This window comes from Argopecten irradians, chromosome 16 (genome assembly GCF_041381155.1).
Source record: "Argopecten irradians isolate NY chromosome 16, Ai_NY, whole genome shotgun sequence".
Lineage (NCBI taxonomy): Eukaryota > Metazoa > Mollusca > Bivalvia > Pectinida > Pectinidae > Argopecten > Argopecten irradians.
Window position 1 is genome coordinate 21908811 of NC_091149.1, and position 24360 is coordinate 21933170.

Below are 24360 nucleotides of genomic sequence, written 5' to 3' on the forward strand. Positions count from 1 at the left end.
TTTACTAACTTAACAATCTCGTTTTCCATTCCCATTTAAAAAGGTGGAGGCTGTTTCAGATATTTAGGTATTGAACTTTTAAAGGGTGAAGAAGGTCAGTTAATCCTATAGTGTGAAGGTCAGTAAATCTTAACCTGTGAAGGTCAGTAATTCTTAGAGTGTGAAGGTCAGTACATCTTACAGTGTGAAGGTCAGTACATCTTACAGTGTGAAGGTCACTTGATTTTAAAGTGAGGTCAGTACATCTTATAGTGTGAAGATCAGTGAATCTTAATGTGAGAAAGTCCGAACATTTTATAGTGTGAAGATCGGTATTAAAATCTTATAGTGTGAAGGTCAGTAAACCTTATAGTGTGAAGGTCAGTAAATCTTATAGTGTAGGTCAGTAACTTATAGTGTGAAAGATCTATGTGAAGGTCAGTAATCTAAGTGTAAATCAGTAATGTTAGTGTGAGAGTAACTTATATGTGAAGGTCGTAAATCTTATATTGAAGGTCAGTAAATCTTATATGTGAAGTCAGTAATCTATAAATAAATCTTATGTGAAGGTCAGTCTTTCAAGTGTGAAGATCAGTCAATTGTATAGTGTGAAGGTCAGTAAATCTTATAGTGTGAAGGTCAGTAAATCATATAGTGTGAAGGTCAGTAAATCATATAGTGTGAAGGTCAGTAAATCTTATAGTGTGAAGGTCAGTAAATCATATAGTGTGAAGGTCAGTAAATCTTATAGTGTGAAGGTCAGTTAATCTTATAGTGTGAAGGTCAGTAAATCTTATAGTGTGAAGTTCAGTTAATCATCAGTGTGTGATGGTCAGTAAATCTTAATATGTGAAGGTCAGTAAATCTTATAGTATGAATTAGGTCAGTAAATCTTAATGTGTGAAGGTCAGTTAATCCTATAGTGTCAAGGTCAGTAAATCTTATGGTGTGAAGGTCAGTACATTTTCAAGTGTGATGGTCAGTAAATCTTAATATGTGAAGGTCAGTAAATCTTATAGTATGAATTAGGTCAGTAAATCTTAATGTGTGAAGGTCAGTTAATCCTATAGTGTCAAGGTCAGTAAATCTTATGGTGTGAAGGTCAGTAAATTTTCAAGTGTGAAGGTCAGTAAATGGTATTGTGATGGTCAGTAAATCTTAATATGTAAAGGTCAGTTAATCCTATAGTTTGAAGGTCAGTTAATCTTATATAGTGTGAAGGTCAGTAAATATTATAGTGTGAAGGTCAGTAAATTTTCAAGTGTGAAGGTCAGTAAATGGTATTGTGATGGTCAGTAAATCTTAATATTTGAAGGTCAGTTAATCCTATAGTTTGAAGGTCAGTTAATCTTATATAGTGTGAAGGTCGATCAGTAAATATTATAGTGTGAAGGTCAGTTAATCCTATAGTTTGAAGGTCAGTTAATCTTATAGTGTGAAGGTCAGTAAATCTTATAGTGTGAAGTTCAGTTAATCATATAGTGTAAAGGTCAGTTCATCTTATAGTGTGAAGGTCAGTTAATCTTATAGTGTGAAGGTCAGTAAATCTTATAGTATGAAGGTCAGTAAATCTTATAGTATGAAGGTCAGTAAATCTTAATGTGTGAAGGTCAGTTAATCTTATAGTGTCAAGGTCGGTAAATCTTATGGTGTGAAGGTCAGTAAATCTTATGGTGTGAAGGTCAGTAAATTTTCAAGTGTGAAGGTCAGTAAATGGTATTGTGATGGTCAGTAAATCTTAATATGTAAAGGTCAGTTAATCCTATAGTTTGAAGGTCAGTTAATCTTATATAGTGTGAAGGTCAGTAAATATTATAGTGTGAAGGTCAGTAAATGGTATTGTGATGGTCAGTAAATCTTAATATGTAAAGGTCAGTTAATCCTATAGTTTGAAGGTCAGTTAATCTTATATAGTGTGAAGGTCAGTAAATATTATAGTGTGAAGGTCAGTAAATTTTCAAGTGTGAAGGTCAGTAAATGGTATTGTGATGGTCAGTAAATCTTAATATGTGAAGGTCAGTTAATCCTATAGTTTGAAGGTCAGTTAATCTTATATAGTGTGAAGGTCGATCAGTAAATATTATAGTGTGAAGGTCAGTTAATCCTATAGTTTGAAGGTCAGTTAATCTTATATAGTGTGAAGGTCAGTAAATCATATAGTGTATAGGTCAGTAATTCCTATAGTGTGAAGGTCAGTAAATATTATAGTGTGAAGGTCAGTTAATCCTAAAGTTTGAACGTTAGTTAATCTTATAGTGTGAAGGTCAGTAAATCTTATAGTATGAAGGTCAGTAAATCTTATCGTTTGAAGGTCAGTTAATCTACAGTTTGAAGGTCAGTTAATCCTACAGTTTGAAGGTCAGTTAATCTGAAAGGCCCATACGTATACTCTACCTTTCTGAAAAGCAAAATTTACAAGTTTCTTAAAAACAATAATAACATAAGAAAATTTATATTGAAGACCTAAGAAGAGATTACAACACCAAACAAATGCAAGATTTCCTGCATAATATACATTATCAGTGAAGATATATTAATAACTGTTTTACCGTCTGACAAAGCTATAGTCAACTTCAGCATGTTTATTTAGGACCTCTAGGGAAACATTTTGCACTCTACAAAATTAACAATCTTGTATTGCAGTGAGAAGTGAAAGTGAGAATTAAGGCAAGTAATTAAATGTTCATGTGCGAATTATGGTCAGAAATATAAATCATACATGAAGTTTTACTATATATTTGATATTGTGACCTTGAACAAAAGCCAACGTGAAGGTTATCCATTTGAAAAAAATAGGTTGCGCAATGAATTCAATTCAGCTGGTTATAGTTGTGCATGAATATCTGGTCTGTGGGACTTGTAAACTTTAAACAGAAAATAAGAATTGAAGCTATTTAAAGATTTCAGACCTTTCTTGATTATAATTGTGCTGTATAACATATTTACCTGATGATTATTTTGCTTATAAACAAAGATACTACACTAGTCTTTATATTTATGACTGGCACCTGCATTTTTGCCTCTAGTGCAACAAGAAAACTAATAAATTGTAATATATTCTCCAGGAATTTAAACTGACACATGGTCATACGCTTAAGTCATTTTAGCATGCCTTGTATGGGTCTTAAATGTGATCAGTATGTATACATATGTAAGCTTTAATTGCTTAAAGAAAACTTTCTTATCAAATATTACTCATTGATGAGATATGCATGAAAACATTTTGAATATTTATATACATAACAAGACTGTATTGTAGTTCTTAATTGAAACAAAATAATAAATCTTATATATCTTGCTATGAACTAGTTGTTACTTAGGGAGATAACTTTTATAGGCTATGACTGTTGTTCAATCCCTTTTCAACTAATATTTGAAATAAAATTTGTTGAAATTGAAATTGAAACAAAAAAATGCGTAATGTTTTTACCAACTGAAAAATAATCAAGCAAATTAACCTACATTTGTATCTTCCTATGAAATCTATGATTTATAAAGTTATCAGAGCTTTGTATGAAGACAATTTTCATAATGCACGCTATTTTGATTGTGGTCATGCAGTTGACGTAACCATGGCAACATCGGTGACGTAAGGTCACAATTTGTTGTTATTTATAGCCTCATGACTTCACTTTGGCTTGGTTAGTTAAAATTACTGTAGAAAAGACTAGTTTAAATGTAAATATATAATCACTTAACTTTTAGCAATATTAATATTCCATTTAGTGGAAATAATTAACTTTGATGTGATTGTTCCTTACAAATCCACATTCTATTAAATGGCCAAAACACAAACAGATTTGTCATTTAAAGGTTTCAAGTTGGAATCCCACATTTGGGGTGGTTTGATACTATATATGTTACTTGTGTAATATTCTGAGTAAAAAGAACATAGCTCTAGCGCAATCATGTTGATAACCATGTACCAGTGTTGTACAACATTTTTGTTTTCCCATAGTGGCAAATCCGAACATTTCCCACTAAATGGAATTCACTTTCTGCATTCAAACCTTCACTGAGCTTTTATAAATTCAGAAATTTGTAATTTAAAACAGAACAATAGTTATGCTTTAATTTGACCATCTCAAACGAACATAAATCATTTATCATCAAAATACTTGTATGGGAGGATCGAAGCCTTAGACTGTAGTGAGCTGCATCAAATTTACAATTTTATCAAATTTACAATTTCAAAACAGAACAATATTTATGTATATATATAGTGATACAATGCAGGTCCTTTACACAGTAATTCCTACCCTTGTACAATGACCTCTTAAGGAATTTCAAGTCTAATTGACATAAAGATTCATGCATGAGAAAAGTTTTATAAGAACAGTTATCAATAATCAATAAATATGCAATATATTATTTATATTAACGTATTTATACTTATACATTCTTGAAGATGCTACACAGCTGACAAATGGGTTTTTGTCTTTATCAAAAACTTGAGCAGGTAAGTTAGTACTTTTCTTCATGAACAAAACTTGCTTACTTTACTCCATTACCACCATTAAAGTTTAAGTCTATAATTTTACTTTGAGATAAAACTATTAAAATGATTATTTGTGTCCCAAAAAAAATCCATGGTACAATTTTCAATATGGAAATATATTCTTTTTTGTGTTACTTAGACATGCATATCTATACACGATAAAACACCAATTATTATGTAGATGATGAGCGTATTGTTTATGCTCTGTCAACGATGGAGCATCTTTAAAAACATCTTTTAAATTAGATTTAATTTAGTTGAAATTAATGATACCCAAAAATTAATCTCATGCATTTAATGACATTATCTGATTCAAACAAACAATTAATTTTGCACATTAATATTCATCAAAATATTTGTAATTCAACCAAGCAAACCTGGTGTATATTATATTGATATGTAATTTTCATTAATTTTTACATTTATTGGAATTCCCCCCTCCCCCAAATTCAATTAGAAATTTAAACTTTAAAATTAAGATCTCTGGATCTATAGCATGCAAATGAATTTTGTCATATCCTATTATTTAAGGATTGTCTCCCTTCCCTTGCCCTGTTCAGAGATGTAAGTATTACACATTACTTAAAATTTGGTGTATTATGGCATTTGCTCCATCACATTTATAGAATTATGGTACACATGCATTAATGCAAGCACGAGGCGTGGCTATACACAATATCGTATAGTGATCGCTCAATTACAAGAGTTGATTCAATGTGATAATATTAATTGTGGATCATAATTAGACCATATCATTAAAATGCATGAATAATCAATTAAATGTGAACAGTACACCATATGGCCTTTAAAAGAGTTTCATGGATCTCTTGATTGATCAATGAAAAAAATCGTAGCTTATAATGTTTATCATGTATCGTCAGGCAGGAGAAAGCTGAAGTGTGCAGCAACCATATTGCTTATAACTTAAGCTTTCTGTATAGGGTGACCAAGGTGTTAGTTTTTTGGGGTTGATCTGAAATCAATCGTGGCCTCAATACATACTGCAGTCATCTTTATAAACACAGTTTGGAGATCTTGTTCAGTAATTGACAAAATTCTACTGATGCTGAAAAATATTAATTTAATTGAAGAGAACCAAGAAGTGTTGTTATATTTTAAGACATTAAAAAGCACATTGCCTTCTATCCAAAATCTAATATGGATGCCAAAGTCAACAATTTGGAAAAAAAAAAACAGGTATTTTTTTTTCTTATATAATTGTAATTAATGTTGTCAGATAAAAGTTAAGACCCTTAAAGATTCCCACCGCCGATAGAGCATAAACAATATTCATCAATTTAACAATAATTGGTGTTTAATCGTGTGTATATATCTAATTAACACAAAAAATTATATGAAATAATTAATTTTACTTTTGGTGCATGCTGCATTGCGCAATCAATACTTCATTTCATAAAGGACATAGTGCCACTTAATTTTTTCGTGGTGCAGTAAATTATTTTTAATATTTTTGTCTTGAAATAAAATCAAGAAGCTCAAATTTTTCAATAGTGGTAATGGTGTAAAGTAAGTAACTTTTGTAACTAAACAAAAATACTAATTTGTCTGCTCCTGTTTTTGATGGAGCATCTTTGATTATATAGAGTATATGTCAATTATCTGTAATCATATATTATAACCAGTTGTCCAGTAAGGTCCATGGGGCTCTGGTTAAGTGTAAAGGAGGTAATAGGAAAACTAGCATATTTTTTTATTAGTTACAGTACAGCCAACATGGATATTTCACAATCCACACGTCCACCGTGGACAATTCACAATCCATTTGCACACTGTGAACCTTTCACAATCCACTCGCCAACCGTGAACATTCACAATCCATAAGCCCACCATGGGCAATTCACAATCCACTCACCCGAACGTGGACATTCACAATCCATCGATCTACTGCGGACAATTCACAATCCTCTCTTGCACTGTGGACATTTCAAGATCTACTCAACCATCAACTATGTGGACATTTAATGGACAGGACTGCTCAATACCGTCCAGAAAATACAGTCAGGTCCACTCTACTCTATTTTGTAAATTTGTGTTGTCACCCATTTATTTATATTTCCAAGTGATACAGAGGTTTGTGAGGATGCACTGTATAAGGTGGACATCTAATGAGGATAGGCAGAGACAATCCCCTGTATAGGGTGGACATCTAATGATAATAGGCAGAGATAATCCACTGTATAGGGTGGACATCTAATAAGGATAGGCAGAGATAATCCACTGTATAGGGTGGACATCTAATGTTGATAGGCAGAGACAATCCACTGTATAGGGTGGACATCTAATGAGGATAGGCAGAGACAATATACTGTATAGGGTGGACATCTAATGAGGATAGGCAGAGACAATCCACTGTATAGGGTGGACATCTAATGAGGATAGGCAGAGACAATCCACTGTATAGGGTGGACATCTAATGAGGATAGGCAGAGATAATCCACTGTATAGGGTGGACATCTAATGAGGATAGGCAGAGACAATCCACTGTATAGGGTGGACATCTAATGAGGATAGGCAGAGATAATCCACTGTATAGGGTGGACATCTAATGAGGAAAGGTAGAGACAATCCACTGTATAGGGTGGACATCTAATGAGGATAGGCAGAGACAATCCACTGTATAGGGTGGACATCTAATGAGGATAGGCAGAGACAATCCACTGTATAGGGTGGACATCTAATGAGGATAGGCAGAGACAATCCACTGTGTAGGGTGGACATCTAATGAGGATAGGCAGAGACAATCCACTGTGTAGGGTGGACATCTAATGAGGATAGGCAGAGACAATCCACTGTATAGGGTGGACATCTAATGAGGATAGGCAGAGACAATCCACTGTATAGGGTGGACATCTAATGAGGATAGGCAGAGACAATCCACTGTATAGGGTGGACATCTAATGAGGATAGGCAGAGACAATCCACTGTATAGGGTGGACATCTAATGAGGATAGGCAGAGACAATCCACTGTATAGGGTGGACATCTAATGAGGATAGGCAGAGACAATCCACTGTATAGGGTGGACATCTAATGAGGATAGGCAGAGACAATCCACTGTATAGGGTGGACATCTAATGAGGATAGGCAGAGACAATCCACTGTATAGGGTGGACATCTAATGAGGATAGGCAGAGACAATCCACTGTATAGAGTGGACATCTAATGAGGATAGGCAGAGACAATCCACTGTATAGGGTGGACATCTAATGAGGATAGGCAGAGACAATCCACTGTATAGGGTGGACATCTAATGAGGATAGGCAGAGACAATCCACTGTATATGGTGGACATCTAATGAGGATAGGCAGAGACAATCCACTGTATAGGGTGGACATCTAATGAGGATAGGCAGAGACAATCCACTGTATAGGGTGGACATCTAATGAGGATAGGCAGAGACAATCCACTGTATAGGGTGGACATCTAATGAGGATAGGCAGAGACAATCCACTGTATAGAGTGGACATCTAATGAGGATAGGCAGAGACAATCCACTGATAGCAAGACAATCACTGTATAAGTGGACATCTAATGAGGATAGGCAGAGACAATCCACTGTATAGGTGGACATCTAATGAGGATAGGCAGAGACAATCCACTGTATAGGGTGGACATCTAATGAGGATAGGCAGAGACAATCCACTGTATAGGGTGGACATCTAATGAGGATAGGCAGAGACAATCCACTGTATAGGTGGACATCTAATGAGGATGGCAGAGACAATCACTGTTAGGTGGACATCTAATGAGGATAGGCAGAGACAATCCACTGTATAGGGTGGACATCTAATGAGGATAGGCAGAGACAATCCACTGTATAGGGTGGACATCTAATGAGGATAGGCAGAGACAATCCACTGTATAGGGTGGACATCTAATGAGGATAGGCAGAGACAATCCACTGTATAGGGTGGACATCTAATGAGGATAGGCAGAGGGACAATCCACTGTATAGGGTGGACATCTAATGAGGATAGGCAGGGACAATCCACTGTATAGGGTGGACATCTAATGATGATAGGCAGAGACAATCCACTGTATAGGGTGAACATCTAATGAGGATAGGCAGAGACAATCCACTGTATAGGGTGGACATCTAATGAGGATAGGCAGAGACAATCCACTGTGTATAGGGTGGACATCTAATGAGGATAGGCAGAGACAATCCACTGTATAGGGTGGACATCTAATGAGGATAGGCAGAGACAATCACTGTATAGGGTTGGACATCTAATGAGGATAGGCAGAGACAATCCACTGTGTAGGGTGGACATCTAATGAGGATAGGCAGAGACAATCCACTGTATAGGGTGGACATCTAATGAGGATAGGCAGAGACAATCCACTGTATAGGGTGGACATCTAATGAGGATAGGCAGAGACAATCCACTGTGTAGGGTGGACATCTAATGAGGATAGGCAGAGACAATCCACTGTATAGGGTGGACATCTAATGAGGATAGGCAGAGACAATCCACTGTATAGGGTGGACATCTAATGATGATAAGCAGAGATAATCCACTGTATAGGGTGAACATCTATTGAGGATAGGCAGAGACAATCCACTGTATAGGATGGACATCTAATGATAATAGGCAGAGACAATCCACTGTATAGGGTGGACATCTAATGAGGATAGGCAGAGACAATCCACTGTATAGGGTGGACATCTAATGAGGATAGGCAGAGACAATCCACTGTATAGGGTGGACATCTAATGAGGATAGGCAGAGACAATCCACTGTATAGGATGGACATCTAATGAGGATAGGCAGAGACAATCCACTGTATAGGGTGGACATCTAATGAGGATAGGCAGAGACAATCCACTGTATAGGGTGGACATCTAATGAGGATAGGCAGAGACAATCCACTGTATAGGGTGGACATCTAATGATGATAGGCAGAGACAATCCACTGTATAGGGTGGACATCTAATGAGGATAGACAGAGACAATCCACTGTATAGGGTGGACATCTAATGAGGATAGGCAGAGACAATCCACTGTATAGGGTGGACATCTAATGAGGATAGGCAGAGACAATCCACTGTATAGGGTGGACATCTAATGAGGATAGGCAGAGACAATCCATTGTATAGGGTGGACATCTAATGAGGATATGCAGAGACAATCCATTGTATAGGGTGGACATCTAATGAGGATAGGCAGAGACAATCCACTGTATAGGGTGGACATCTAATTAGGATAGGCAGAGACAATGTATTCAGTGGAAATTTGAGATTAAGAACCAAACTAATTACCAAAAAAAAAATGTTTTGAACACAGGTAGTCTACATAGAGCTGCATGCAGAAGCTGAAATCAACCACACATTGCAAAGATGCATACAAGAAGTAAATACAGTATAAAAGGTATAGGATGACCTTTTGTGTGCATACTTTTACCGAATATTGGTTGTCCATACTCTTTATAGTAAATAAAGAATAAGGGAGCTGAGTCCACAAAATTGGTGTTGTAAAAGATAATGGGGGTCTTTGGTAAAAGTGTTATATGGTTTCTACTTTACTTCATTTGATTTCATACATCCTTTGATAGAATAGTCACCCCGTTATAGTACAGCAACGGTCGCTATGACTACAGAATATCATGCATCTGTGAAATCAACATATATAAAACATACCATATCATTTAAATAATTATTTTAAGAAGGGAAGATAACTTACCTGTTTCATTTGACACCTTCCGGAGAATCATCAAATCCCACATTAGCATACATCCACACTCTCTTGTCCTAAAAGATCTCTTGACACCTGAAACAAATTCAGACAGTATTCAAATTATTTGACTATCAATATATGCACTTCATACAATTTACATGTGCACTGATTTTTATTTTTTTCAAACTAAATTTAGCCCACCAGTACATTTGGTTTACCTAGAACATTTACCAATCAGTAAGGTCTTAAATGTCATATGACTGATCCATTAGGGAGTCAGATGACTGACCCATTAGGGTGTCAGATGACTGATTCATAAGGGAGTCAGATCACTGATCCATTAGGGAGTCAGATCACTGATCCATTAGGGTGTCGGATGACTGATCCATTATGGTATCAGATGACTGAGCGATTAGGGTGTCAGATGACACCCATAAGGGTATCAGATGACTGATCCATTAGGGTGTCAGATGACTGATCCATTAGGGTGTCAGATGACTGACCCATTAGGGTGTCAGATGACTGATCCATAAGGGAGTCAGATCACTGATCCATTAGGGAGTCAGATCACTGATCCATTAGGGTGTCGGATGACTGATCCATTATGGTATCAGATGACTGAGCGATTAGGGTGTCAGATGACACCCATAAGGGTATCAGATGACTGACCCATTAGGGAGTCAGATGACTGACCAATTAGGGTGTCAGATCACTGACCCATTAGCGTGTCAGATGACTGACCCATTAGGGAGTCAGATGACTGATCCATTAGGGGGTCAGATGACTGACCCATTAGGGTGTCAGATAACTGATCCATTAGGGTGTCAGATGACTGATCCATTATGGTATCAGATGACTGATCCATCAGGGTGTCAGATGACTGACCCATTAGGGTGTCAGATGACTGACCCATTAGGGTATCAGATGACTGACCCATTAGGGTGTCAGATGACTGATCCATTAGGGTGTCAGATGACTGATCCATTAAGGAGTCAGATGACTGATCCATTAGGGTGTCAAATGACTGACCTATTAGGGTGTCAGATGACTGACCCATTAGGGTATCAGATGACTGATCCATTAGGATGTCAGATGACTAACCAATTAGGATGTCAGATGACTGACCCATTAGGGTATCAGATGACTGATTCATAAGGGTATCAGATGACTGACCCATTAGGGTGTCAAATGACTGATCCATTAGGGTTTCAGATGACTGATCCATTAGGATGTCAGATGACCATTAGGATGTCAGATGACTACTAACCCATTAGGATGTCAGATGACTGACCCATTAGGGAGTCAGGTGACTGATCCATTAGGGTATCAGATGACTGATCCATTAGGGTGTCAGATGACTGATCCATTAGGGTGTCAGATGACTGATCCATTAGGGAGTCAGATGACTGATCCATTAGGGTGTCAGATGACTGATCCATTAGGGTGTCAGATGACTGATCCATTAGGGTATCAGATGACTGATCCATTAGGGTATCAGATGACTGATCCATTAGGGTGTCAGATGACTGATCCATTAGGGTGTCAGATGACTGATCCATTAGGGTATCAGATGACTGACCCATTAGGGTATCAGATGACTGACCCATTAGGGTATCAGATGACTGATCCATTAGGGTGTCAGATGACTGATCCATTCAGGTGTCAGATGACTGATCCATTCAGGTGTCAGGCTCTTACAACAAGTTACATTTACCCGTCAACAAACAATCTGTGAGACTCCAAGCAACAGTTTAAAAATAAATCAAATAACTGTTTCTTTATTCAGAAATGTTAAAAATATATCAACATGTTCACTAATAGAACTTAGCCTTATTGGAGTTCAAAATCTAAGTGTGGTGCACTCTTTACTTAATCCAAAACAACTTCGCTTTCAAGAGTTTGGAAATTGTACTCAAAAAGTAGAAGAGGGAACACAGAGTTGGATTGCTGAGGAAGATCTCATATGAATTTATTTTGGCAGTTGTGCTGATAACATTACAACTAGCCTATTGCCAACATCATAAAAATTCACAATTAAAATGATCTCTCCAATTTGTGCTCTCTGATTTGCAATCAGCTGAAAAATGCAAATTATGTTGAGAGCTTCCGAGTTCATGTACAAGCAACATGAATAAATATTTTTCTGACATTCACATAATGAACGTCGACCTGATCCTTTTGATTGTGTTTGTTTTACAATATATTCTTTTTTTATACGGCACAACAAAGTGCCAAGGGTGACAACTACCAGTTCATGTACACTAATCGAGGAAATGATTAATTGGTTTCCAAATATACAACTCTTTGAATACACAGTGCACCGTTCCTCACTGTACCAAGCACAGGAGGAAATACCTGATATAAATGTACATATGTAACGCATGCAGATCTACAAGAAGCATTCCATGTGCACCTGAGACAAACAAAGGGACAGAAAATTAACAACTGAAACGTTTGGTAACTAAAGACTTGGGGAGTGAATCATCTTGTATCACATCTAATTAAAACAATCTAGTCATAAATTAATATTATCGTTCTTTATCTCAAAGATGCTCCACCGCCGACAGAGCATAAATGATATTCATCACTTGAACAATATTTGGTGTTTAATCGTGTATAGATATGTCTAATTAACACAAAAAGTAATATGAAATAATTTATTTTACCTTTGGTGTATGCACAATCAGTGCTTCATTCTATATAGGATATAGTGCCATGGAATTTTTTCGGGATGCAATTAAATGTTTTTTGTAATTCTAACTTGAAGTAAAATTAGAAGCTTAAACTTTCCAATGGTGGTCACAATGGGGTGGAGCATCTTTAAGTATTTGAAACGTTTTAAAATATGAATGTTCTAAAATATGAATCATAGTTATTTCAACTGATTGTCCCTGTGTCATATTAATAATGTTCCAATGCATTTTAACAACATTGATGTATACAGGTAGCTATATATATATAGTTCACCCTTATCTGTTGTGTTAACAAAGATAAGCTGACTTAAATTAATCCCATTTTAATTTTAAACATATTGGTTAACTATGATGAGTTTGCACTGGGTGCATGTTCCATAAATGAGGTCCTTCTCAAATAAAATGCGTTTGTTTAGTTTTACATTCTATCAAATCCAGGTTCATGTAAGGATGTGCCAGGTTTGATGGTTGTGGAAAACCAGAGCACCCGGAGAAAAACCACTGACCAGCGGTCAGTTTAACCTGGCAACTGACGAACTCGTGTCCCAGAGATGGAGGTTTTGTGGTAATATGTCAGGACATCTTAACCATTTGGCAACCATGGCCCAAAATTTACAATTTTTAAGAAATTGTAATTGATTTTCAGAAAACAGAGGCCCAATGGGCATTAACGGTCATCTGATTTTAAATATGATACACAGTAGAAACAAAGTGTGCTATAAGTCATTAAGTATTGCAGCATATTTGATCCCTATGACCATGAATGAAAGTCAAGGTCATTTATTTGAACAAACTTGGTAGCCCTTTATTCTAGCATGCAGCAAGCCCAATAATCTGGTCTCTATTATGCCTCTTAGTTATTATCAAGAAGTCATTTATTAATAAATAATTTAACCTATTTAACTCCTGTGCCCTTGAATGATGGTCAAGGTAAGTCACTTGAACACATTTGGTAGCTTGATCTTCATCCAAACATGCTACAGGCCCAATATCTGATCTCTTAATTATGCCTCATAATTATTCACAAGAAGTCATTTAAATAATTAAATCTATTTGACTCTTGTGCCCTTGAATGATGGTCAAGGTCATTCACTTGAACACATTTGGTAGCCCTTAAATTCATCACAGCATGCTACAGCTTAAATACCAGTACTCTGGACCTTTTGGTTATTGATTGCAATTGGAGTTCAAAATCTATGTGTGGTGCACTCTTTACTTAATCCAAAACAACTTCGCTTTCGAGAGTTTGGAAATTGTACTCAAAAAGTAGAAGAGGGAAAACAGAGTTGGATTGCTGAGGAAGATCTCATATGAATTATTTTGGCAGTTGATAACATTACAACTAGCCTATTGCCAACATCATAAAAATTCACAATTAAAATTATCTCTCCAATTTGTGCTCTCTGATTTGCAATCAGCTGAAAAATGCAAATTATGTTGAGAGCTTCCGAGTTCATGTACAAGCAACATGAATAAATATTTTTCTGACATTCACATAATGAACGTCGACCTGATCCTTTTGATTGTGTTTGTTTTACAATATATTCTTTTTTTATACGGCACAACAAAGTGCCAAGGGTGACAACTACCAGTTCATGTACACTAATCGAGGAAATGATTAATTGGTTTCCAAATATACAACTCTTTGAATACACAGTGCACCGTTCCTCACTGTACCAAGCACAGGAGGAAATACCTGATATAAATGTACATATGTAACGCATGCAGATCTACAAGAAGCATTCCATGTGCACCTGAGACAAACAAAGGGACAGAAAATTAACAACTGAAATGTTTGGTAACTAAAGACTTGGGGAGTGAATCATCTTGTATCACATCTAATTAAAACAATCTAGTCATAAATTAATATTATCGTTCTTTAATCTTAAAGATGCTCCACCGCCGACAGAGCATAAATGATATTCATCACTTGAACAATATTTGGTGTTTAATCGTGTATATATATGTCTAATTAACACAAAAAGTAATATGAAATAATTTATTTTACCTTTGGTGTATGCACAATCAGTGCTTCATTCTATATAGGATATAGTGCCATGGAATTTTTTCGGGATGCAATTAAATGTTTTTTGTAATTCTAACTTGAAGTAAAATTAGAAGCTTAAACTTTCCAATGGTGGTCACAATGGGGTGGAGCATCTTTAAGTATTTGAAACGTTTTAAAATATGAATGTTCTAAAATATGAATCATAGTTATTTCAACTGATTGTCCCTGTGTCATATTAATAATGTTCCAATGCATTTTAACAACATTGATGTATACAGGTAGTTCACCCTTATCTGTTGTGTTAACAAAGATAAGCTGACTTAAATTAATCCCATTTTAATTTTAAACATATTGGTTAACTATGATGAGTTTGCACTGGGTGCATGTTCCATAAATGAGGTCCTTCTCAAATAAAATGCGTTTGTTTAGTTTTACATTCTATCAAATTCAGGTTCATGTAAGGATGTGCCAGGTTTGATGGTTGTGGAAAACCAGAGCACCCGGAGAAAAACCACTGACCAGCGGTCAGTTTAACCTGGCAACTGACGAACTTGTGTCCCAGAGATGGAGGTTTTGTGGTAATATGTCTGGACATCTTAACCATTTGGCAACCAATATTGGCCCAAAATTTACAATTTTTAAGAAATTATAAAATTGTAATTGATTTTCAGAAAACAGAGGCCCAATGGGCGTTAACGGTCATCTGATTTTAAATATGATACACAGTAGACATAAAGTGTGCTATAAGTCATTAAGTATTGCAGCATATTTGATCCCTATGACCATGAATGAAAGTCAAGGTCATTTATTTGAACAAACTTGGTAGCCCTTTATTCTAGCATGCAGCAAGCCCAATAATCTGGTCTCTATTATGCCTCTTAGTTATTATCAAGAAGTCATTTATTAATAAATAATCTAACCTATTTAACTCCTGTGCCCTTGAATGATGGTCAAGGTAAGTCACTTGAACACATTTGGTAACTTGATCTTCATCCAAACATGCTACAGGCCCAATATCTGGTCTCTTAATTATGCCTCATAATTATTCACAAGAAGTCATTTAAATAATTAAATCTATTTGACTCTTGTGCCCTTGAATGATGGTCAAGGTCATTCACTTGAACACATTTGGTAGCCCTTAAATTCATCACAGCATGCTACAGCTTAAATACCAGTACTCTGGACCTTTTGGTTATTGATAAGTCATCAACTGAATGAAAACCAAAGTGAATGCATTAAGCACAAGAAGACAGACGAAGCATGATGACTATACATCATCCTGATCCATGTGGTCATATGACTTAAAAATACATTTTTATTGTCAAAGCTTAAAAAGTGTATGAGGATGTCATAACTGCAAACCTTGACTATGAAAACACTCAATTAAGAATAATATTTCTTTGTGTGGTAAATATGGCACATCACGTGATTGAATCTCACCTGTTAGTAATTGTTTTAGATTATAATATATGCAGACTTTGTCATGAAAATGCTATAAACTCCTCAACTAAGTTATAATATGAAAACCAGTATGAAGTCAAACAAATCAGTATCAGCCCAAATTTATAGTTTAGACTTTTACAACCTAAACTCAATTAAAATTCAATTAAAACTGAATATCTCTTGATGTCATTAATTGAATGTTGCCAATAAATGACGAATTTCGTGTCAATTTGATTTGGCAATAAAATTGCTGATATGAAAATTAAGATTCCGAGAATAATACATAAACAGACACAAACAACACGATGACAGCTCTTAGACTGTATGCATGAGGATCAAAGTCACTCACTGAAATATGGAATATTTTGTTTGTTTGATCATTCTATAAATAGACTGCAATTAGTCACTCAAGGACATGCCAAGTTTAGATGGGGACAGAAAGCACAGGGACATGGCACATATTTCCAACCAATGGTTATATCTATGCAAGTATTATAATATTAGATACATAATATTAATCATATACAGTATGTTGGTTGGAAATTTGTGCCAGGTCCCTGTGACACAGAGTACCCATAGAAAAACAACTAACCAGCAGTCAGACTGTCACATATATGATTTGAACTTACGACGGCTAGAAGAGGATTGTTTTACCGTTTTTTACCGTATAAGTGTTGCAGTTTGGTAACCTGCTGACCATTTAATACAAATTTATCGTTAATTGAAGTTAATGTAGCAAATATTCTGTCTTTGAATATTACAGAGTTAGCTCCCTTGCGGGTAGGTATCGATTGTTACGTCATTATTTCGTCATTTTCTCCAAAAAGTATGACGTTACTCTCGAAAACACATGACGTCACAATCAATACCTACCCGCAAGGGCAGATAACTCTGTAATATGCAAATAAGGAATATGACGTCATATGACTACCCAAACGAATAATGATAACAGAGTTTTGTACATTTGTAGACTTAAATCCCAAACTGCAAGGTATTTGGAAAATAAATAACTCAACAAAATATCTCATTCATTGAGATGAGTACATTTTTAGAATTTCATTTTTGTGGTACAAAATTTACAACCATGCGCATAATAAAATGGTCACATGAATTTTGAAATATTGAAAAAAAGTCACTTTTTTGTCCAGACTTTTAACTCTAAGATGCTGATCTTTGATTGTCAATAAATTTAAATGCATGTGAATATATGTATTAAATTTGACCTCATTGATTTTCACTTCTGCATATACCTACACATATTTCATCTGAAGTCTCTAGGTGCCTATAGGTCATTTGTATAAAATTTTATTAATAGTATGTTTGATAGCCATGACCTTAAATATGGAATATGAAGTTGGCAGCTCATTCTGTATTCCCAATAACAGACCTCAGTGCCACTTAATTGTATTGAGAGGTATCTTAATGGCTATAAACCTGGCTGTGTGATCTTCTATAAAGGTCAAGGTCATTCGTTTGAACAAATTTTATAGCCCAGAATAGGTCAAGTAAAAATGCCTAAATTTTACTAAATGAGAAAAATCCATTATTGAAAGAGTAATCCTAATTTAGTCTGTGACCTTCAATAAGGTGAAGGTCAGTGTTATCATTAGAAATATAATTGTAGCCCTTCATCCCACCATGTCACTTGCCTAATATGTAGTCTATGTAGTCTCAGGACATTTTACTTAAAATGAGAAGATGTGTTTCAATATTTATCCTGTTTAACCCCTTTATGCTACCCAGTCTGAATGTCAAGGTCATTTATTCAAATAAAGGACTAGGTATGTTAAGGGTGATTTATGGCCCCCAAATCCGCTATTTTTCAAAATCTGTTATTTTAAGATGTTAATCTTTCATTTCAAATATTAACTACATACCTGACATATTTGATAGTGCTATAAGGTAATATAGCAGTTCTAGTTGCCATGACAACCATTTTAGTATGCATAAATTATGCAAAATGTGAAAATTTCATGAAAATTAGCATTTTTTATGCAGTTTTTCATCTAGTTAACATAGAGCGCATTCTAGAACAAACTTTATATCTCTCGAAATGATGTATTCTTCGAGTCTGCTAATTCTCTTAAAATATAAAGTTTGTTCTAGAATGCGCTCTATTGCATTTAAAAGAAAAAACTATCAAAATATATGCCAAAATTGACAAAATTTTCAAATTTGCATAATTTATGCAAAGTTACCATGGTTATATAGCAAAAACATACTTTCTGTCAACAAAAACATCATTAAGTTTTTATCAGGGGTGTATTCAATATTTCAAACGCAGCATCTTAATTTCTAAATACTTAATTTGAAATTTGGTAGATTCAGGGGCCAAAAAGAGCCATTATCAATTATCTAGTCCTTTGATTGTCTCAGCATGCAATATTCCCAATACGTTCCCTATCAATTTTATAGTTGTTCAGAGATTTATAGCCAATGCAATGTGATCCCTTCGTAATTGTTTGTATTGTCCTTGCACTTACATACAATTTAACAGAGTTATGGGACATCCCTTCGTGGTTCTTTATCCCTAGTTGTGACGATGATGAATGAAAATCAAGGGCCCAGTTTCATGAACATTCCTTAATTTTAAGGAATTTCTGAACTGAAAATTCCTCAGAGGAATTAAAGCATTACAAAAGCTAAGGAACCTTCCTTAAAATCTGTAGTGCTTTCCTATCGAGAATTTAAAGTTAAGGGATTCCTTAAAGTTAATGAATGCTCTTGAAACTGGACTCATTCATATAAGCCATCAGTTTACAAAATAACAAATCTAAGTCTTTAACAAGAGGTACGCTTTATATTGTGGTTATTGAAAAGATGTTGAAATAATCAAATTATAATGGTAGATTTGTTTTCTTTAAGAAATGGTTAACAATTAAAGGTATTATATTGATGTCCAGTTTCATGATGCAGCAGATATTTTTTAGGTTTATAAGAGCTAGTGTATTATAAAGGGGGCTCTGCTTCGTTATGATTATGACTGCAATTATATTATAAACTATATATTGACCAATGGCCTGGAGGCAGTCATATCTACCAACGCCTTGTGCTTGTACACGTGCGTATACCTTTTCAATGTCGTAGAACATGTCATACAGCATACACAATTAATGCAAAATTCAAATTTACATGCTGTTAACGTTGACAGCTAAACAAACTTGTATACTGTGAAGATGCTCCACTGCCGACAAAGCATAAACAATTACTCATCTTGTGAACAACAATTTGTGTTTACTCATGTAAATACATATTAATTAATTAATGATAATTAACACAAAACAATATAAAATAACTTCTTTTGCTTTTGGTGTATGCACAATCAGTACTTCATTCCATATAAGACAATTATAGTCCCATGGCAGGCAATTAATTATTTTCAATATTTTTAATCTCTTAGCAAAATAACCAGCTCAAACTTTGCAATGATGGTATAATGAAGTAATAGTGTTCAATTTCATCAAAAACTTTTCTTTTTTACCAAAAGATTTTTTTGTTGGAAACATCCAGATAAATTTATCTTTCATATCTGATATGTTATATATTAAGTGATCATAATTACTACAAAAAATAAAATGAACTGATGCAAAATATGTTCCTTATAAAAAAGTTGTTATATAAAATTTGTTATACATATGATTACTAAATATTACTAAGTCTACAAAGTGCTGCAGTCGGGTGTTATATATTTTTTTCATCACACATGAAATTTATAGTTTGTAATATTGTACACTTTATTGTAATGTGCATGTATTAATTAACTATTGTAAATATACATCATATATCACTTTAAAGTGACAGTGAAGATTGCTGAACCCTTAAACAAAAGTATGCCACTGACTGACCAAGTTAAAGGAATCTAATCATCTGTCAAAACACAGAAACAAATACTGTTTCTATAATTAATAAGGGGCCAGGGGGCCATATATAACTCTGTCATAAATTCTGATATTCGTTTTTTTATTCTTGATACAAATTGTTTAATATTTACATGAGGAAGTGGCACATTTTAATTAACTTCAATTAAAGCATACCTAGTATTCATCCAGGTAATCTAAAAACTAGAGTAGAACTTCAAGAAAAGACCGCAAATTAATAAATCTGTTTTTCATATTGTTGTCGACTTTGGTGTCCAAGTTCCTGAATTTTGGGCAGATGCTTAGTAATTTTTTTGGGGAAAGTCTAAAAATAACTATACATCTTAAGCTGCCCTTTATTTAAAACCATGCAAATAAAATGTATTCTCAAGATGATAGCAGCCACCATCTTGAATTTGGGATCAACCCAAAAATTTACACTTGGTCAAGCATGTTAGGATCTTTTCATTGACAACAAAAAGTTGAGTGTTGAGCTAAATTGCAGTGGCAGATTTTGAGAAGAAGTTTAAAGATGCTCCACCGCCGACAGAGCATAAATGATATTCATTATTTGAACAATAATTGGTGTATATACAAAAATGTATATGCCTAATTAACACAAAAAATAAGATAAAATGATTTATTTTGCCTTTGGTGCATGCACAATCATTACTTCATTCCATATAGAATATAGTGCAACGGAATTTTTTCGGGATGCAATTAATTATTTTTCATATTTTTAACTTGAAGTAAAATTAGCAGCTCAAACTTTTCAATGATGGTAATGGTGTAAAGTAAGTAACTTTTGTAACTAAAGAAAAATACTAAATTGTCTGCTCCTGTTTTTTCAGGCATATATCAGCTCAATTGCACTGGTTTCTTTTGAAAAGAAGTTTAAGAAGAAATTCAACTTTGAATGACAATTTAAATTTCATTGAAAAGTGTGCATCACATGCGGCTATTAAAACTGCCTTATAGTCCTTTAGTTTTTTGCTCTCCCCTCTTTTTATGAATTATAATATTCCATTTGCTTTAATTGGTTTCATAATATCAACAACCACCGAGGCCTTTTATGGGGAAAAATAGGTTTTGGTAGTGGAACTGAAGTTTTTGGTTTAATAGTTTAACATTCATCCTTTTAACAACTGCTACTTGTCAGGAACAAATATAAAAAGTTTCCTCAAAACAAAAACGAAATTTACATGGGATGACAAAGGTCAGGTTACTATACCAAATAAATACAAGATTCCCTGCCTCATCTGCAGTATAGGTAAACAGTAAAAATTTATTTTGTTTTTGTCGTCTGACGCTGTGAATTGTCAACTAGCTAACGCGCTGTAAATTATAGGATGACAGCATACTGAAAACTTCAAATTACCAGAGTGAAAAAAAAAAATAATAAAAAAATTATTATTTTGATTCAGTTGTTCAAAAGGTGATGGAAACCTTACAGAAAATTTCATTGGAATTCCAGTGGAAAAATCGCCAGAATTTTCACTGAAGTTTTAGAGTCACTGGAATTTACAGTACATCTACAATTTCTAGTGAAAAACTTAGAACTCCAATGGAATTCCACTGGAAACCAAATTCTAGGTGAAATTCCAGTGAAACTCTCTTTGTTGAAGTGCAGTATTATCGGTCATTAAAAAACTTTTGTGACTCCACACAATCATAAATCTCTTTTTGAATTTCCATTTTAAAAAGATAAAAACCATTTAGGAAAGGTAGTGAGCCATTACCGATATATTGCATTTTATGAAGGCTTGAAATATCCTATGTAATATTATCCTGTATTAACAAATTCAACATGAATGACTTATATTACTTTGAATAAACTTAATTTAGTGCAGAAGCCATGCATTCATTTAATGACTTGAAAATAACTTATCTGATCAAATTTTGTTTATTATTATAGCTGCATCGATCATTTATCGTTAAAATTTCTTTAGATCTTGTTACGGGTATGTTCTGGTAAAGTACATGTAACCTTTTTGAGACAAAATCCTCTAAGTGTTGGATTTTACACTCGAATTTAGTCCAGTAACTACGAACTGTTTTTGATGATCCGACTGACATTTATAAACCCATAGTTTACTGTACAATGTATAGAATGCTTGTGTATGGTAGTCTAAACTTACACACCATAATATTACCTTATGTTTGTATACACTTTGTACATGGTTGATTAAATTGGCCAGGGTCATCTAAGGGTATGGCCTCTCATGTGTGTAGTGTGAGGTACATGTATATTTTGGGAGGCTGCAGAATATTTTTGTTGTACGTGATTTAAGACTTTGTATTTATCATATAGGGATTTTTTCTGGCAGAAAAATCTCAATCAATACTTCTACAGAATGTTGTATCTTAATGGAGAAATTTCAACTTGGATGTGCTATTAAACTGACAAGCTTTCCGCCAGAGATAATTAAACAAGCACATTCCACTCGGTCACATTATACTCTGACAATAGGCAAACCAGTCAAGACAATGAAAATGAGGCTGTCTTCAGTCCCACAATACATGGACCTATGGGCCTCATGAGAGACTTGTTGGGGCCACAGTAGCTGAGTGGTTAAGATGTCTCAACATATTACCAGAAGAACCTTTAGATCTGGGTTGAGAATTTGAATCCCGTGTGGGGCAGTTACCAGGTACTGACCTATGGTCAGTGTTTTTTCTACAGAGTTTCCAAAAACCAACACAGCTGGCACATCCTGACATGACCCTGGTTGCTGATAGTTCTATAACTTTTTAATAGAAAGACCAGCCTCCTTGGAGCTCAACTTATGTCCTGTTCTCACAAAAGTATAATACATGTACAAATTCAAGCTTTTGGATTCACCAGGTAATCTTCCAGTTGTCTGACAAGATTCAGTCAATTTTGTTTCTGAACATCCTAAATTGTTTTTATTTGTTTCACTCAGTGTCCTTATTGAACAGCTGGTCCAATTCAGTGGACTGAATACATCAATTTCAAAATAACAAAACATACAATTTACCATTGAATTATAAAACCCCCATCCTTTTAGTGATTTCTGTGTCATATGTTAATGTTTTCAAAGCTATTTATCATTAGTTTGTCAAAACTACACAAAATATACTGATGTCACATTGACAGCTACATATGTAAGAAACAGTGTTTCTGTAGTGAGGGAAATACGTCTGTTTGTTTGATGGTGTGCAGCAATTTCATATAAGGAAATTCATGTAGGTATACATGCACTGTCTTCATGTTTTAAAGAAAGAAATAGAAGTTCTAAATGTGACATGTTAATGTTAAGATCTATAAGCCGATGTCAAGGAAGAATGAATCATGACCATTAATGAGTAGGAATGTATCCTTTTGATTATAAATATTAATATCCGACGTGTAATAACAAAATTTAAATGAAATTTGTATCAGTGAGGTAGTGTTGACATGGAAAATAATTATGCAGATCAATTTATATAATTTTTCATGTATTTGGAATATTGTTAGTTGATGCCTTTACCAGAATATTATATTTATAACATGTGTCGGAGAATAATAAAACAATCAAAATTCAAATGCTTCAAAATTCCAAAACTATATACAATTAAATTCAAGAGCAAGGGTCTTTTGCAAACTGAAAATGAAATGTGAAATGAAATATAAATGAACATTATAAAAGTAAGTAAATGTACATTACCTCACATGAAAACTCCTTAAAGTCACAAAGCATGCTGAAATGTGCCTACACTTATAATACCATGATTTAATTATCATATTACTCTATGCATGTAGCTGTCAGAGGTGTTACGATTACGTAAAATCTCATTGGCTGAACTCCTGATGGATTCTCTTCAGACAGCCAATCAAAAACCTGCAGCACTTGAAAGACTTAAGTGTTTTCTACTAACAGTATCAAAGTTTGTTAAGTACTTGCACTATAGATTTCAGAGCATTCCTACCGGACTATTACGTATCGTATTGTTGTAGAAATATAACGTCGAAAGCTTTTAATATTTCAGATGTCAACATTTTCCAGGTGAATTTCAGAATTTATAAGAATATCCTCATTGATAGAAGAAACTTGGAAAGAAAATTAAAGAACTACTTGAACACAATGTTTAAATTACGTAATTATACACAATTCTATTATGAGAATACATCCAGGCGTGATATAAGTAATTTTTATTCATAAATTGTCTCATGAATAAGCTTT

The 24360-nt window shown here is 34.5% G+C and overlaps 2 protein-coding genes across 2 annotated transcripts in view; both read right to left on the bottom strand.

Moving 5' to 3' along the window:
* LOC138310296 (peroxisome proliferator-activated receptor delta-like) overlaps positions 1–23993 on the bottom strand; it is a 75377-nt gene extending 51384 nt beyond the window's left edge. Inside the window, exons 1-2 of the mRNA XM_069251437.1 lie at positions 23845–23993; positions 10182–10268 (exon numbers count right to left, since the gene is read on the bottom strand). The gene's annotated coding sequence lies outside the window, so the exon portion shown is untranslated. The remainder of the gene's footprint in view (positions 1–10181; positions 10269–23844) is intronic.
* On the bottom strand, positions 10885–11830 carry LOC138310100 (fibrinogen-binding protein-like). Its single transcript, XM_069251233.1, has 2 exons — positions 11443–11830; positions 10885–11204 (listed from the first exon to the last, which is right to left on the bottom strand). Exons 1-2 carry the CDS (start codon positions 11828–11830, stop codon positions 10885–10887), a joined length of 708 nt encoding a protein of 235 aa, XP_069107334.1.
* Positions 23994–24360: the final 367 nt, after the last annotated feature.